At 40.8% G+C, this 18,268-nt stretch overlaps 1 protein-coding gene across 4 annotated transcripts in view; it reads left to right on the top strand.

The window, feature by feature from the left end:
- Window positions 1-18,268, top strand: part of LOC138758501 (transportin-2) — a 37,256-nt gene that overhangs the window by 2,567 nt on the left and 16,421 nt on the right. For 3 of the 4 annotated variants that reach the window (XM_069927486.1, XM_069927487.1, XM_069927488.1), the window contains exons 2-10: window positions 4,487-4,599; window positions 10,442-10,517; window positions 10,692-10,841; window positions 13,113-13,353; window positions 13,447-13,528; window positions 15,078-15,200; window positions 17,055-17,173; window positions 17,647-17,707; window positions 17,908-18,067. In XM_069927486.1, coding sequence (XP_069783587.1) covers window positions 4,501-4,599; window positions 10,442-10,517; window positions 10,692-10,841; window positions 13,113-13,353; window positions 13,447-13,528; window positions 15,078-15,200; window positions 17,055-17,173; window positions 17,647-17,707; window positions 17,908-18,067 — 1,111 coding nt within the window. In that variant the 5' untranslated portion in view covers window positions 4,487-4,500. Of the gene's footprint in view, window positions 1-4,486; window positions 4,600-10,441; window positions 10,518-10,691; window positions 10,842-13,112; window positions 13,354-13,446; window positions 13,529-15,077; window positions 15,201-16,424; window positions 16,913-17,054; window positions 17,174-17,646; window positions 17,708-17,907; window positions 18,068-18,268 lie in introns of those variants that run through there. The other variant, XM_069927489.1, reaches the window with a different exon arrangement.

Below are 18,268 nucleotides of genomic sequence, written 5' to 3'. Positions count from 1 at the left end.
TTGACCGGTGGGAGGAAACTGGAGCCCCCAGAGAAAACCCACGCAGATATGGGGAGAACATACTCCTTGCTGACGGCGTGGGACTCGATCCCTGGTCTGGACCCAGTCGCTGGCGCTGTAAAGGTGTTGTTCTAATCGCAATGCCAATAAGTAGTAATTATGCCTTGTCTGCAGGAAAAAGAATGTTATATGTGATGTCATCTATGTAATCTGCTGATGAATCTAAAGTAAAAGATATACAGCCAGCTGAACAAGGTTGTTTTTGAGGAACATGTTTGGGCTGCTGAAATATTGCACATCCTTTGTCAGAGGAAGTGATACAGTTTGAAAGCATTTGGGAACCAAACAGAAGTGTTTAAAGTGTATTCTAAAATCTATTTATAAGCAATCCTGTCATTAGTCTTGCCCTCAGACATTTGTTGAAAATGTAAGATCATGTTTTGAAATATGCCATAATTCATTTTGAGTCTGTAGAGAAAGTAAGTAAAAGTTGACCTCTGCCTTTACTTTGCAGACTTGAAATGTAGAACAATATAATGCCCTTCAGCTCCTAATGTCTGTGCCAAAAACATTCATTCAGGTGCTTGTCGTTCGGCGTGGGTGATCATGTCTCTCGATCTCTGACCTTCTGAATTGTAGTTCAGTTGTCGAACCTCCTCTGTTCTCTTTAAGTGAAGGCTCCATCTTTGAGCTGAGACCGTAGTCGACGTTGAGTTCAGGATTATACAAAGGGAAAAAATACTGAAGTTGTTTCCCATTTCCGCCTTCAATTGCTTCATCCAGAGTGGATGGGTAACCCTGGCCATTCATCTGAAGATTCATCTGCCCAGCATATTTAGTTTTACAAACGTAAATTCAAATTTGTAGAATGCTTGTAAAACCATCCACCACCCGCAATCCATGGCTTCATGTGACCCTGATTGGGAGACTAAACAGGTAGTACACCTTGACCAAGGATGACCTGTGGGCTATTGGATGGAAGGAGCACCTTACAGTTCCTTTTGCTGAGCTATTGTGCAGCACCAACACCAACAAAATCAGACAAATTAATAAAACTGCAGCCTCCACATATCCACTGACAATCATTCTCTCCATATTTGTCTCTGCATAAAAACATCTTAAACACTACCATCATGTCTGCTTCCACCACTACCCTATGTTAAAAAAAAATCACTATCCACACCCCTTAAACTGTGTTTCACATTTTTACCCCTGGAGAAAGGCTCTGTTTACCCTTAATTTGCCTCTCATTTGTGCTTCTATTAGGATTCCTCTCAGCCTTTTAACAGTCAAGAAAAAGACACTCCAGAGAAAAAAAAATTCAAATTCATCTAACCTCTCTCCATACCTCATACCCTATAACTTAAGCAGCATCCTGGTAAATCTCTTCTATACCCTTTGCAAATCCTCTACATCCTTCCTGTAATAGTGACCAGAATTGGACACAGTTGCCCAAATGCATCCTGACCAAAGTTTTGCACAACTGCAACGTGATTTCCTTAATCTTATGGTTTAATGGTCTGAGCAATGAAAGCAAGCGTGCCCTGTGCTGTCTTTAGGGTGGCACGCTTGGCGTAGCGGTTAGATCAAGGCCTTTACAGCACCAGCGAACATGACCTAGGTTCAAATCCCATGCAGTCAGTAAGAAGTTTGTATGTTTTCCCTGTGTCTACATGGGTTTTTCCCAGAGGTTCTGGTTTCCTCCCACCATTTGAAACATATTTGGGTTGCAGATTAATAGGGTATAAATTGGGCGGCATGGGTTTGTGGGCCGAAATGGCCTGTTACCTTGCTCTGTGTACATTTTTTAAAAATTATAATTTAATTTAAATTTACCACCCTTTCTATTGATTTGGCTAATTTCAGGGAGCAATGAAGCTGGATCCCCAAACTTAACTGCACCTTAATGCTTTTAGGGTCCTGCCATTAAATATACTCTCCCTTTGCACTTGACCTTGCATTAAACTTCATCTGCCACCCATATTAATTAAACTTAAGTGAACCACCTATGTTTGTAGCTGATCTATGCCTGCCTTGCCAGAAAGTGTCCCATAAACTTGAGCAGAGTCCTACGAGGACCATACCAAAAAAATTTGAGAATTGCTGCTCTACACTGTCCAGATCACTGTCTGTGTCATCTGCAGATTACAAACCCATCTATCTTATTTGTCAATTACTTGGTTCCTGAATGCCACAAGATGTGGTATTAGTGGCTGAACTCATTTTTGCCAGCCACGTGTTATGTTCACTTTCATTTAAACCAGATGCCGAGCAAATTGAGCTGTATTTGGGCTGATTACATTCTAATTGAGCTTTGAGCCTTGCCCTGAGTATTTTGCATCTCTGCAGGAAATTTCCCCTGCATGGGATACCATATGAGCCAGTTAAACAAGAGTCGGCAGGTGCTGTGATTGTAGTGCAATACGGAAACTTCTTTGGAGAAGCTCAGCCAGTCTCACAGCATCTACAGGAAGCAAGGGGATGCTTATACTCTCTGTAAACCTCCTCCCCCTTCACATTTCAGCTTTTTTCCTCATGTGCCCTCCCACACTTATCCATCTAAGAGCTCTTTTCTGTTGGCCTGTACAACTGCCTCTTCATCCCTCCTCTCCTATTCTTTTTATTCAGGCACCGGCCTGTTTTTTGATCACATCTTGATGAAGGGCTCAGGCCTGATACACTGGTATATCCCTTTGCTTTCCATAGACATTCCACACTCAGTTTATCCAGCCCTTTTGTAAATTGTACATAATCAGTTTCTGTTCATGGGTTTTTTTTAAAATGTTCAGATTCCCATTATATAGTAGGAACTCCTGAGTTCAGCGGAGCATAGCAGAACTCTATTTGTGTTGGCCATTGGTTAATTGAATGTCCTTTTGGGAAGAAATTTTGGAGCAAGGGAAGGTTGGTGGGAATAGATCAGATCTTTGCCTGTCACCAACAATCTGGTTGGAACAGTCTAGGCTTGATTGTATCACATATGGGAAATGTGTGGAACTTGCCCTCCTGACAGGATCAACAGCACTCAATAGACATCTTGTTTTGGGTCAATAGTTCTGCCTGCAAAAAGCCTGAATATTGAAGTGTGGAAAGTGTTTCTCTAACAGACTTGTGAAGGATAGTGGACTGAAGTATTTTCTCTCTGAAGAGTTTTTTTTGTTATGGACCCAAAAATTGATAGTTGCAGAGAGCTGGTTTTGAAACGTATTTGCAATCTGCAGCTTTTATAGAGGCTTGGGTGCTGTGGCAATAGCAGTTTGTGGTTACTCACCCAAAACATTGACTGCTTCTACCGATGGATGTTGCCTGGTCCATTAATTTCCTCCTCCAGTTCTGTTTTTGCTTAAGATTCCACCATCTACAGTTTTTGTGTCTTAATGATCATTGCTATTCAAGCAGTGACCTAGAATTATTTTGAGCGTCAAGGATTTGTGCATTGTCTGTAGCCTTTGTTTATGATGAAAGTATGTACTCTGCTACAGGTAATTATTAGGTTATGAGATATCATGTGCCCACCTTCAGGAAGATCAGTGTGAATTGATTAATGTCTATTTCTGCCCAATATTAATTAGTAGGATGAATCTATTGCAAGCTTTTGGGGTGTTCAAGATTCCATTTATTGTCATATAGTATGACTCCAATCATCCAAAATTTTGGAACCTGACCTATCTCGGTTATCTGGATTTTTTTGGGGATAAATCGAGAAACTTCCTTAAGCAGACCATTAGCATGAGCAGAACACTTGTAGCTGCGGGTTAAACGACAACAAATATGTTTTTCAAGCATGAAATAACGTTCAATTCTTACCAAAAAACATGATCTCTGCTCACAAAATGCAGCGACAAGCACTCGGATTTCTGCATGATGGTTTTTCCAATGTTTCCTCCAGTGTCATTTGCCTCATTAACAATGTTTTTTTTGTCTCAGCAGTCTCTTTGATTCTATATTTAATTTCAAAATGTTCATGAATCCTTGTTTGAAGAGCAATATCCTGAATGCAATAGCATAAATACGTAGTGTAGAGACTAATCAAAAGATTTTAACTTTTATGGTTTTGCTCTGAAAGGAACCAAGTAATTGGTGACCAGTATACACGAGAACTCTGTTGATTCAAAATGGTACTAACAGTACAACAGACCTCCACCTGAGCTGTATCTTTGAACGGTACATGAGATCTCCAGTGATGTCAGAGCCTCACTTGAGCAGTTGGGTGAAATCTTCCCCTTGCAGCTCTATCTTTGACCAGTACATGAGAGCTCCGTTGATTGTGATCAGATCCCCACTTGAGCACAGTGAGGGGGGGAAAAAAATCATTTTTTTTCTAATTGTGACATCATCTCAGCCAAAATATTTATGGATCTTTGAGATCATTGGAAACGTACTCTGTGTGCAAAATTTTTTTTGTTTGCAGTTCCTGGTGTCTTTGCATTGTGACAACTGGCTTGACAAACTTGATTCTGATGGCTTTTTCTCCACTTTCTTGCAGGTTCGTTGTTTACCATGGAGTGGCAACCTGACGAACAGGGTCTTCAGCAAGTGTTGCAGCTGCTCAAAGACTCTCAGTCACCAGATACAGCAACACAACGAGCAGTTCAACAAGTATCCTATCAATGTTCAACATATAAATCGCTAAGTGAATCTGGTCAACAGTTCACTTGCCTTCATGCAATTATTATCAAAGCTAGGCTATCTTATTGGAAACTTAGGCTGTCAGCGGATCAAACTTAAAATTGATGGCTAGTTGTTGTTTGATTCAACTATATGATTGTGAACTGTTTGAGTGAATTACAGTAGAAGGCTGAAAAGCCGGAGTGCTTGGGGATTGGGCCAGTCCGGATTTTCCAGATTCTCAGGCAGTCCTTTTAAAATTCAAATTTAAGGAGGAAGAAAGAGATGAACAGGTAAATTTTGATAGCTTATTTATCAAAACGAGTAGTTTTTAAAAAAAAAAACTGCTGCTTATGTATACACACGTGCACAAAAGCCCGCTAAGTTTAAAAAGTTTTGAGTTTTCGGAAAGTCTGGATTCTCGGGTGGTCCAGGTTTCTGGCATCTGGATATTTGGACTGCTACAATTAATGTGTGATCCTTCTGGCTGCTTTGTTTATACTGGCTTCAGTTTGCCAGCACAGACAGCTTGTGTGTTTGTACTCAGTTTTTACCTACCAGGCACCTATCTGGCAGTAGTTCATCTGAGGTTTGGGGATTGACATGCTAGCCAACTCTGTAAATGAAGAATGATCTGTCAGATTTCCTGAGTCCTTGGATGAATTAGTTTCATGTGCAGCTGGTGGAGCTGCTGCCTCAGCTCCAGCAACCTGCATTTGACCTTGACGTCTGGTGGAGTTTGCACATTCTCTCTGCATGCATTTCCCCTGGGTACTTTGGTCTCCACCACATGCCATATATGAGTTGCTGGGTTAATTGGCTGCTGTTAATTGTTCTGACTGTGTAGATGAGTGATAGAATTTGGCAGGTGATGATTGGATCAAGTGCCTAAGAGTCTCTCTAATGTTTCAGCCTCCACCACCATCCCTGGCAAGGCATTCCAGGCACACACAACTCTTTGTGTGTGTGTGTGTATATGGGGGGGTGGGGAGGAACGACTTGCCCCTGATGTCTCCCCTAAACTTTCCTCCCTGTCTAATTATAACTTTTTATTGAGGAATTTAATTCTGGGTCGATACATTCTTAAGCAGTTATGGCTGTTACGGAGTCCAGAGGACCCCAAAAACCAGCAACAATAGATATGCACCATAACACAGTTACTTAAACAAAAGTAGTTTTTAATTATATTTGAACAAGAAAACAGAATTAAACTCTTATCAATTTACTTAACCTACCTAACTACTTAATTTCTCCCCCCCCCCCCCATACTAAGTGCAGGTGTGTGTAATGAATATTTAAGATTAGAAAAGTTCTTTGGATCACAGTTCAATCTCACTGGTTGCAGGCAATTCTTGTTCTGTGGTTAGCATTAACAAAGTTCACCAGTCTTGGGTGTTTAACAGGCAAATGGTTACCACTCAGGAAGGTTCTTGTTGGTTTTCAGAGAGAGATTCCTTTTCCAGGACATCCGCAACTGATTCCTTCTCAATCAGTCTTTTTTTTGTAATTTTTTATTTTTCACACTATAAACCATATCAACCAATATATTTACAGGTGTATCTCTTTAAATACTCACAGTGACATTTTCTCTTCTTCCCCCCCCCCCCCCCATCCCTCCCTTCCCCCTTCATAAACAGTAGATATTGGACATATAAAATACAATAAAACAATATCTTTATACAGAAGGAATACAAACAAAAAAGACGTATCATCTACTTATTCACATTAAATCTGATCGTGTTTATCTTCTTATCATTTTAGGTGGTGGTGGTCCGAGGCCTGCTCTTTCTGTTATGTTCCATATATGGTTCCCAGGTTTTTTGAATCATTCTAACTTTATCTTTTAAATTATATGTGATTTTTTTTTTTCCCCAGTGGGATACACTTAAATTTGGATATTTATTCCATTAATGTTTATAGTCATATGGTCCAATGTAGCCATCTTATATCTTTATTTTCACTTTTCCGCCTCTTGACCACCTCCATCCCCTTTTTTTTCCATTACTGTTTTTTAAGTTTTCCTTTTTAATCTCAATATATGACATTGCATTTAAGACATGAAATACCCCAACAATCTCTATAAGCAATAATCCTTTAACCCCAGATGAACCTCCCCTCCTTGGATTGCCTCCTGTCCCTTGACGGCAACCACAACTCCCCTTTCCATTCAGTTCCTATACTTATAACAAAGCTCTCTCTTTTTTCCTTCTTCCCTTTCTCTTATCCATCTTTAAATCTTTACATATATATATTATCTTTACTTTATATTTTTACATATTTTTGTATATTTTCTTGCCGGTCATCCTTGTTACTCCTCCTTCTCCTGTCCTGCAAATGTTCAGCAAATTCTTAGGCTTTCTTTGGGTCTGAGAACAGTCTATTCCGTTCCCCAGGAATGAATATTTTGAGTACTGCTGGATGTCTTAATATAAAGTTATCCCCTTTCTTCCATAAGATTGCTTTTGCCGTATTGAATTCCTTCCTCTTCTTTAAAAGTTCGAAGCTTATATCCGGGTAAAAAAATATTTTTTGTCCCTTATATTCCAACGGCTTATTGTCTTCTCTAACCTTCTTTCTTGCCTGCTCCAGTATGTTTTCTCTTGTCGTATATCTTAGAAATCTTACCAATATGGATCTTGGTTTTTGATGTGGCGGTTTTGGTACTAGCACTCTATGGGCCCTTTCGATTTCTTCATGTGAATCTGTCGTTCCCAGCACCTTCGGGATCCATCCTTTTATAAATTCCTTCATATCTGACCCTTCTTTGCCTTCTTTCAGGCCAACTATTTTATGTTTTGCCTACTGTAGTTTTCCAATATGTCTTTGTATCTTCATCCTTCTCTGGTGAGCTGCTTTTGTATCCTTGCTGGGCCTCCCGCTGGTGTGTCTCCTGTGGCTGGGCCCCCTGCCGCAGGTCGACCCACTGCTAGGCCCGCTGCTGATCACCCTGTTGCCACTCACCCTCTTCCAACCCTTCATTCTTTTTCTCACCACTCTTCTTTCTTCTTTCCGAACACCCCGATCCTGGGCGTCTCTCAGCTGGCCGCTCGTAGTTGGCCACTCCTCATCTGAGTCCCCACCCATCGGGATTAACCTTTTCTTTTACTTGCGCACTGCGCATCTTTTCTTGGCTCTGAGAGCTATTTTTGGAGTCCGCTGGTAGGGAGGACACCACTCCTCTGGGGACTCAGCAACACCAGAGATCGGCTGCTCCTCTCCACGGTGGCTCTCTGCTTCGACGTGCAGGTAAGGCCGTCTTCAGTGATTTTCCTTCTGCCCTTTTCTCTGATATTCTTACTTTTTCTCTTTTGGGAGCCATTTTCTGTCTCTTCTCTGTAACTTTATCTTTCTCTTCCTGTATTTTATGTTTATTGAGCTCTGCTTTTTCACACTTTTTTTCTCTGGAGAGGGCTGTTTCCACCCGACCAGCCACTACTCCATCAAGTGACTCCCTCCCCTTCTCAATCAGTTTTGATGACGAAATGTTCCCCCTTCAGGGTTCTCTAGAGGATCCTCTTTCTTTCAGGTCACCTTTCACACTGCTAGTCTTTTCCTTCGACCAGGCAGCCTTCCAAAGTTTGCCAGCTTTGTCCTTCTGGAACTGATTTCTGTCTCCTCTCTCTCTCTCTCTGAGAGCAAAACTCTTCTCTGCCTGCAAAGGTCACGTGCTCTCCCAGGCAAGGGGGGTGTCCATACTTTGTTGCCTCCTGCAAAAAGCACTCTGTAAAAGTCCTGCAAATATGCTGTGTTTCACAATGTGTGTTTGCGCAAGCTGTTCTAACAATTCCTCCCAAACCACCTCTAAATACTCAGTCACATGGCTTATTGTTTAGGTGACTGTTCCAATTTCTTTTTGCCAATCTGCGTTGGCCTGGAATCACTGGCCCTGAAATGGCATTTGCTTCATCGGATCAGGTGATGTTCACCAATTAGCACCATTTGCCTCTCAGTTCAAGTCGATGCTTCTTTTTGTGAGTGACATTGACCACTCTTATGTTTGTAATTTGTCTCCTCACTGCTGCCGGCATATTTTCACTGGTCCTCCTCGTACCATCTTGCACACGTGTCAATGTTTTCCCATCTACCTGAACACTTTCTTCATTGGCATTCTGAGTGCCTATCTGTTGGACCCTTTCCATCTCTATGTGGCTGACCAATTTGCCTTGTATTGGTGAGATCAACCTGAGAGTAAAGGAATGTGTGTGTGTCTACGCATGTGTCTTTGAATGTGTGGGTGTATATGCACTTGTATATGCAATTGTGTGTATGCCTGTTTGCATGCACGTGTCTATTGTCTTTTAATTTCATTTTTTCACTTTTTAACCAAGATCCAGAACCCAGAGTCAGCTAAAAGGGATAAGCCATTTTTAACTGTTTTTGCTCAGTGAATGGGGAAACTTTGGAAGCCTTAATCCTAAGGGGGGTGTGGAGACTTGGTCATCAACGTCATTTAGATCTGGAGGTGAGGGGAATAGGGGGATGGGCGGAAAGAGTGCTGGAAGGTGGATCATTGGGCCAGAATGGCTCGAAGGAATAGATGTTATATTCCTGCTCCCATCTATTCAAATGTAACAGATCCATTGTGATTTTCAATGTTCGTGAATGTTAGTCACTTTAAACATCCATTGACAAGGAATGGCTTGGCAGCTAGGGAGCCTTAGCACTGAGACTCTTCTGTTAAAGCCATTCTAAGTGCATCAGACAGTCTCAACACTTTTCCCATGCGTGACTGAGCAAGGAGCATCATCCAGTGGGAGGAGACCAGTTATCCTAGCCCTGCAGAAGATCTGCCCCATTGTGTCCATGTGACTGCTTGATACCACTGATCACTTGAGTGGACCCCGTGTATGGTTTTTAAAATCAAAGAAATTTGACAGGCAGAATATTTTGCCTAGCAGGTAGGTCCAGCCCTGGAGTCTGCACTTAAAATAGTCGCTATTGAATCTTGGAGTGAATTCGAGACTCTCCTGTTTCCAGAGAGTGACAAGAGTATGGAAATAATTCTTCTCAGCACAGTGCCTGAGGCAGCATAGTTAGTGTCACAGTTAGCGCAACATTATTACAGCTTCAACAACCCAGGTTTAAATCTGTAAGGAGTTTGTACATTCTCCCTGTGTCTGCGTGGGTTTCCTCCCACATTCCAAAGATATACGGGGTTGGTAAGTTAATTGGGCACATGGGTGTATTTGGGCAATGCAGGCTTGTGGGCTGGAAGGGCCTGTCACTGTGCTATAATTTTTTTTTTAAAGTCTGTGCATCAGATCGTTTGGTGAAGAGCAAGGAATTGATGCTGTGGGCTCAGATTTCCTAGAGATCATGTTGGTCTGGCGGTCCTCCATTTGGTTCTTGAAATACAACGCACTTTGCACATGGCTTTGGCATTCATTAGTTCAGAAGAGTGAGCTAGGGGTCCTGAATATCATTTGGGAATTCTTTCTATAACCAGATTTTCAAGCTAGTGGTTAGTAGAAATAGGGACAAATTGTGGGAATAACTCACAAAGGAGTTTGAGGGTTTATGTGCTTAAGATTGGTTTCCTTTCCCTTGCGTTTATGGCGTTGAAGGGTATTTTTGGTAGAAAATTAGAAAAAGGGCATTAGGGCTCACAGGAATTAATGAAGGATCTTTATAAAAGTTTTTTAAAAAAATACATTTAGGAGTAAAATCAAGGAACATTCTTGTTTCTAGAAAACTGGGATTCTCTCCCCAAGAGACTGGGATGTCACGTCTTGTTCTGCAGTATTTTCATTGTGGCATCTGTAATTGGGTAGAGGTTGGGGCAGAGAGGCTTTCTGTATTTCATTGATTTATTATCCTGATCTGTGTTTCTCAGAAATTGGAGCAGCTGAACCAGTATCCAGACTTCAACAACTATCTAATTTTTGTCCTGACTAGACTGAAATCTGAAGGTGCTGTTTATTTAATAAGCTATCTTATTGTGTTTTAATTTTGACTTGCAGTCGCTATGACAATGTATGGCTGAATCCTCAGTTTAGTGGCTGCTGGAAAGAGCAGAGCTGCCATATGTTGTGAGGCATTATGGGCAATTTCAGCAAATTACACAGTTGTTTCTCTCCTTTTAGATGAACCAACGCGCTCCCTCAGTGGCCTCATTCTCAAGAACAATGTGAAGGCTCATTACCAGAGTTTTCCCCAGGGTGTTGCTGAGTTCATCAAACAGGAATGTTTAAATAACATCGGAGATGCCTCTCCACTCATCAGAGCAACTATAGGTAACAACTAGTCAAGCTACCCATGTAAATACTTTGGTCGCGAAGCTTGAGTAATATATTCCCCATGCCATTCTCCTATTAACTATTGCAGTGCAGTGCAACATAAAGAGCTCAGATTTAATGAACTAATCATTGTTGCAAGTTCCAGTGAATCTATTATTGCCAAGTTCAGAAGGAACTAGCTCTACCTCTTGTTTGGTCTGTTTGATATTGAATTGAAGTATGAAGGTCTACAGCTTTGGGCATATATGTCAGGAGTGGCATTTTTGGCGTTGCCAACTGGATTGATGGGGAGGATTGTTGTTTGAATTTGGGTCTATATACTTTCCTTAACATAATTTAGATTTTTTTCTATGACATACCACTCATAGTTTTCTATAGCATGCATGTTATACATGACAGAAGATATTTCTCCAGCTTTGGCTGAATTAACCACATACCTACCAAACTCGGTCTCAGGGTATTTCACTATTGATAGGTCAACCCATTCCATGGCCACGTATGATCTTGATAAAAGGCTCCAACCTGAAATGACAACCATTCTTTTTCAGCCTCAGAGATCCTCCAGCAGGCTGTTAGGCCACTTTATAAATCAGTTAATTTTGTGATCCAAAGTGCAATAACCATTTCAATATTGCTGTTGTATGATCAGTGGGTTAGTTCTTGTTAATTGGCTGGAATGTACAGAAAATGCTAGTTAAACACAAGGTGATGTTTCTATGATGTAATTGCAAAAAGCTTCTAACAGCAGCTTTTGCATTAAGGGAGAAAGCTCCAGAGGTTTGGCAGCATCTGGTTATGTTGTTTTAAACATCTTTCAACCCAAAGATACTGAGCTGAACTCTCTGCTCTTAAAAGTTCATTTCTAGCATATCTTTGGAAGTCTGTTTATTTTTTTTTATATTAGGCTTCAATTCAGTTTTTGGAATTTTTATTAAATGGCAGACTAATTATCAATCATTGAGAATCCTATTAGATGTGGTTATTGCTTCCGATGTACTATCAATCATCTTTTATAGCAGTTAAATCGGACAGTAAAACCTCTTAAGCATTTGTAGCTATAAAAAGCATTGGGAACTATACAAAAATTGGGGATGTAGTGAAATTATATCAAACAACTGAGTAATGAGGTATTCCAAATTTTTCCTGCATTTGTGGCCACAGTTCCTTTTATTTATAGTTTTTGTCTTCTGTGGTTAATCACATGAATCTACTGAAGGTTTTTACTCTATAAATAATGAACGTGTGCAAGCATGGAACACATAGTTAAATCCTAATTAAGGGTCAATTTTAGTTCGGTAGCTATTCACTGGGCTCCCCTTAATCAAGATGCAGCTATATAACGTTGCCAATTTACTAAAACCCCAACTGTAATTTCTGAATAATGAGACAGGTGAGGTGAAAAACTTAATGAGAGCCTACCATTTTACTCTCTGCAGCTTAGTTTGTTTCAAATGGGTTTGTTTTGATACTAGGCTTGAATGGATGGTTTAAATTGACTTTGCCCAGTGCAAAGTCGTCAGATGCCCTTTTAATTTAGTAACTTTTTTTTCCCCTAGTTAGGTCACTTTGAAATAGCTTTTGGCAATTTGAATAAAGAGAACAGCCTTCTGGAAATAATGACATGCATACCTTTACTGAATGAATGTGGTGTGTGAGAGAGATCATATAACAGTTTACAGCACGGAAACAGGCGTTATTGGCCCTTCGAGTCCGCGCCAGTTCACTCGAACAACTCCACTAGATCCCCCCCCCCCCCACTCTCTGCCCATAAACCCCCTTAACCCCCTTGTATCCAACCTTCTCTTAAGTGACAGAAAGGACCCTACCACAACTATGGAGAGATTCAACATTTACTTCAATGTTAGAAAAAGATTTTTCAAAATATATAGTTCACAAGAATACGGCGTACAAATAATTTAAAAAACTTATTTAAATTAAAAATGTAAAAACCCACAATAAATTAAATACTTACAGATATGTGAGTGGAGAGTATCTGTATGTTCAAGTGCCTGGGGTGTGTGTGCGGGCGCAGTTCCTCTGATCTTGATCTCTGACTTTCTATTCAAGCTCTTCCCTCACTGACTCTCAGTATGGTGAAAGATTATCCTCAGCTGCAGATGGATCAGAGTGATCTTGTTTGATAGTGGAGTGTACTTGAGGGGATCATTGGCACATAACTGCTCCCAATTCGTATCTTTAATCGATTGAATCATTTGATTCATTGAATTGTAGGTATTTGATTCTGCAATCTGATATTTTTCTCCTTAGGCATTTTGATCACCACTATTGCATCAAAGGGAGAGCTACAGGCTTGGCCAGAACTACTTCCTCAACTCTGTAACCTGCTCAACTCTGAAGACTACAATACCTGTGAGGGTGCTTTTGGAGCTTTGCAAAAGATTTGTGAGGATTCCTCTGAAATGCTGGACAGTGATGCTTTGAATAGACCGCTCAACATCATGATTCCCAAGTTCCTCCAGTTTTTCAAACATTGTAGTGCCAAGATCAGGTAAGAAATTCTTTAATCTTTGTGGTCAACTGTGGGGGAAATTAATATGTTCTGGGTTCATTATTCAAATGGGTGTGTGCCTTTGTCTCTTAGATCCCATGCAATCGCTTGTGTGAATCAGTTCATCATCGGCAGGGCCCAGGCACTTATGGAAAATGTTGATACTTTCATTGAGGTATGGTGTTCAAGGGTTTGGGTTAATGGCCATGATCTTATCTTTTTGAAAATCTTCAACCACATTTCTAACCTGTATAGTGTTAGGTCTGCTTTGTTCATGAATGAGTGAGACAAACACCAGACTGAGTCGAAATCAGGGTTCTTTGTTCTTTATTACCGGATTGTAACACTTGCGACTAACGATGTTAGTCGGAGAATGCATTCTGCCGTTATCAGCAAAATGGTGATTTTTTATACCCTTGGATACATGCTTAGAACATCATCATATCATTACTTGTCCAATGACTAAAACTGTTGCTATCCTTTCCCTGCTAGCTTCCTGCCTCTCAATCCATCAATGTCTCTCTTATCTTGTAAGTACAAGGATGCATTCACATCTTGTTACAGCCCTGTACAGGGTAACTCCTTACACATTAGCAGTGGAAATTCCTGAATAAAGAGAACATTCAGCTGGGGATTCTGTTGCATCCTATTGAAAAGCATAACAGTGGACACCACCCATTGTATTTGCTAGCTCTAGTCTGAAAAGTCGAGCCTTAAGGAACTTGAGCAGCTGGGAGAGTGGGGAGCGAGAATTTGCGAGCGTTCACATTGCAATCAAACAAAATAAATATTTTAGTTGATTTATTTTCTGGTATTAGTTAGTCTGAAGTTCACTATTTAATGTGGATCACTCTGACATGGGAAATGAGCAGCATTGGGAGATTCAAAGATACTTTTATTGAATCTACTTCTGATTGGTTGCTGTGCGCTTCTCCAGTGTGGTCAAACCAAAATGATGCAAACTCTGGGCGGTAAAGGCTGGGAGAATCGTGCAATTATTTGGATGTATTAAGAGCTGCCTGACTTTGGTACTTGGAGAGGCATTTTAGTGATTTTCATAATTTTTAATTGGATATTAAAGATGTACAGTAAAATCCTTGGTATCAGGCTCCTATGGGGATTGATGGATGCTGGATGAGAGAGTTTTCCAGTTGCTTACAATTGTATGTTGCATGATTGGCAAATTAACATGAGGTGCACCAATTTTAAACTTTTTTTTTAAAAACCTATTTTCCGTGTATTTTTTGCTGGTTGCTTGAGACTGCTGGATGCTTGAATTCCGGATAACAGGGGTTTTACCTGTTTTGAAAGCTTTCGGTCCCCATTGAAAAAGCTGCAGTTACTAGAACAATTCCATCAGTCCTATTCCTCTCGTATGCATCCAGTTCTCTTTTTTGAAGACTGATTCTATTCTTGATAAGATTTCCATGATTGTGTTATTGTTTTGTGCACATTCGTCCATCTGATCCTACATTCTCATTGTCTCATTTATTGTCACTTTATACTCCAGTATTAAAATTTCATTTTTCTTTCCATGCCACCTTGGTATCTACAATTCTATTGGCTGCAACGTTTCACTTTGGGAGAAATCTTTGGCAGTATTAAAACTACAAGGTTTTGGTGAAGAGCAAGCAAAACTTGGCATTTATACAATGTCTTTTTAATGGTAAAATTTTGTGTATTATGACTTGTAATTAGGTGACAGTGTTTCTTGCTTCCTGTAGCACTTATTTGCATTGGCGACAGATGAGGATTCAGAGGTGAGGAAAAATGTATGTCGGGCATTGGTAATGCTTCTGGAAGTTCGGATAGATCGCCTTATCCCTCACATGCATAGTATAATCCAGGTAAGGTGTCTGCAGTGTGTTATGTTTATTGTGATGCAAGAACACAACTTTCTGTACACATAAATTCAGTTATAATTACACAGCTTTGAAATTCAAGTTCAACTCATTCATGCCAATCAAGGTGTCTATGTTAATAACATATGTCAGTGTTTGGCTGATATTCCTCCAAACCTTTCCTATCTATGTACCTGTCCAAATGTCTAAAATATTGTAATTCTATCTGGCTTTGGCAACTCTTTCCATTTCCCACCATCCTCTGTGTTGGGGGAGTGGGGGAGGAGGAGGAGGAGAAAAAAAAACAGGGCTTGCCACTTAAATCCCTGGGTGGCAGTTAGTGTAGCAGATAGCACGGCACTGTTATAGCAACTGGGACCAGGGTTGGAGTCCAACGCTGTCTGTAAGGAGTTTGTACATTCTCCCCATGTCTGCATGGGTTTCCTCCTCCTGTTCAAAAATGAACTGGTGGTAGAGGTCAATTGAGTGTCTTGGGTCGGCATGAATCGTGGGCTGAATGGGCCTGTTACTGTGCTGTATAAGTTTTAAATCTTTCCCTCTTAAGTTTTAAGCTCTCCTGTGGGGAAAAAGATTATTTACCTTATCTCTGCCCCATAAGGTCACCACTCAGGTGCCTCTGCTCTAGGGTAAAAAAAAAGTCCTCCACTCTGAGCAATGTTCCTCTGAATCCTTTCCACACTCTCTGAAGTTTAAGCATATCTATCTTAGCATGACAACCAGAACTGCGCATTGTACCCCCCCCCCCCCCCCCCCCCACCCACCACCACAAGTGCAGCCGAACCAGCAACTTGTAAAACTGTAGCATGACATCCCAGCTCCAAGCCTCAATGCTTTTCTTAATGAAGTCAAGCGTTGCCACTTTCGGAGGACTATGCCTGACTGAGCCCAAAGGTCTCACAATTACACTTCCCAAGGCTCTGTCTTTCATGGCCTGTTACTTATCTAACAATATTTGGTTTTGGACTTTTGACAGGGTTACACCTTTAAAATGGCAGACCAGTTGTTCACATTGTAACAATTAGAAAAGCAAATTACCTACCCCAACAAATTTAGTGCAGCATTAGTTATTGCAGCTCATTTTGTAGAAGGGAATATTCAGACCATAGTTATTGGTGGCCTATCGCTCAGTATTCTGTGCAGGCATGTTACTTGTGTTTTGCCTTTGAAGGAATGATACTCTGGGGCATTATGCTTTTGGTTTTTGAATAGGTGGGAGCATTCAAGCAGTACCTCCACATCTTGGCAGAAAAGTAGCCTGTAACCTGCGATGGGTCAAAGCAGATCTTTAACCATCTGACTCCAGAAGAGAATTTCCTGGATCTAACGTGTTGAAGCTGCAACTTTAAATTAGCCATGGAAACATTGTGCAGGATTTGATTATTTTCTGTGTATTTCTTAATATGTTTTTTAAAAAAAACTAGCTTGGTTGATAAATTCAACTTGACTGTTGTTTACGATGCTACTATTGAATGTTGGGTCGTGCATGAGTGTGGTGGGTAGGAGGTGAATTCTACTCCAATCGTCTGCATCACTGTCAAATTCTACTTCAGCTCAGAAAATGAAGCATGATGACAGGATTCTTTGAAGATGCTACTGCTGTGTCAGCTTTCTGTGGCTTCTGGTGACCTCCAAGTTACCGAAGATTGTTCAGTGCCACCAGGCTGTTATTGACTTGGGTGGGGTTAGTGAGTTCAATAGTAAGTACCGATTCTACAGAACTTGAGCAAGCGAGAGTTCCAGTTAATGTCTCCTATAATTATGTGCCTTGTATTCTGCCGTAGTTCACCTATTAACTCGTTTCTATCTTTTCCTGCTTGCCTCTTCTCCTCCCGACCCCAGTACATGTTGCAGAGGACACAGGACACTGATGAAAATGTAGCATTGGAAGCATGTGAGTTCTGGCTGACATTGGCTGAACAGCCGATCTGCAAAGAGGCCCTATCAGGACACCTGATCCAGTAAGCATCTGTAGAGGGAATGGGCTTTATGCCCTCTGCTTTCCCTTCTAGAATGCTGGGAGTTGTATAATGGAAGTCTATTGTTGCCTCATCATAGCAAGCAATCTTATCAGTGAACCGATATGGATGGAAATATGAGGTGGTGAGAACTTTTGGCAAATGAGCATTTCACACGTGGTCTGAATTACTATACTGCTTTAAATTAGATTTTTTTCTCCCTCAAGTACTGTACTATTTTGGATGAAACAATACTGATTGCCTTGGCATTTTCCTAGGGAGACTGTCCAAATGTTGATTGGTAACTGAATCATTTCAAGAGATCAGTTTTGAATTGTCTCTGGTTTAGACAATGTGTTTTGCTTCCACTGTTGTGAAAACAATAAAACACCATTTGGGTTGGTACTAGTGACTAACAGATATCTTGCCACTCTGGAGGAGACTGTTTATTCTGCTTATATCCTGTTGTCTTTTAGGTTGATTCCAATTTTAGTGAATGGGATGAAATACTCGGAGATTGACATAATCCTTTTAAAGGTGAGGACAGTTAACTCTTGCAATGCATTTTGGGAATTGGGTAGGAGCTAGGAGTTTGATAAGAACTGAAGAGTTTGCACTGTCCAAGTTCATGAGATGACTTTTTTCTGAACTACATTTATAGGGCTTTTTTTAATCAAAATTTTGTTCTATCCTCTGAATCACTAGTGACTTCTTCTCACTCTTGCATTTGCCCCTAGGGTGATGTAGAGGAGAACGACACCGTTCCGGACAGCGAGCAGGATATAAAGCCGCGCTTTCACAAATCTCGTACAGTCACCCTGCAACACGAGGAGAATGCCACCGAGGAGGATGAAGACTTTGATGACGATGACGACACTCTCTCAGACTGGAACCTGAGTATGTTTCTGTAAATTAACAGGAAGGAACATTTACTGGGGCACAAGAGATGTTCTCAGGATCCCAATGTCGTCCACTTCGCTGCAGTAAAGATGAGCAAAATTATCATATATGGCAGCATACAGGACGAACCTAGATTTTCTACCTAAAATGGTTTTGAGCTATTCCCTTTGTATAGGATGCCCCCCCCCCCCAAAAAAA

Source organism: Narcine bancroftii, chromosome 3 (assembly GCF_036971445.1).
Source record: "Narcine bancroftii isolate sNarBan1 chromosome 3, sNarBan1.hap1, whole genome shotgun sequence".
Taxonomy (NCBI): domain Eukaryota; kingdom Metazoa; phylum Chordata; class Chondrichthyes; order Torpediniformes; family Narcinidae; genus Narcine; species Narcine bancroftii.
The sequence above is the reverse complement of the archived record's forward strand: the minus strand, read 5'-3'. Positions and strand labels throughout refer to the sequence as shown.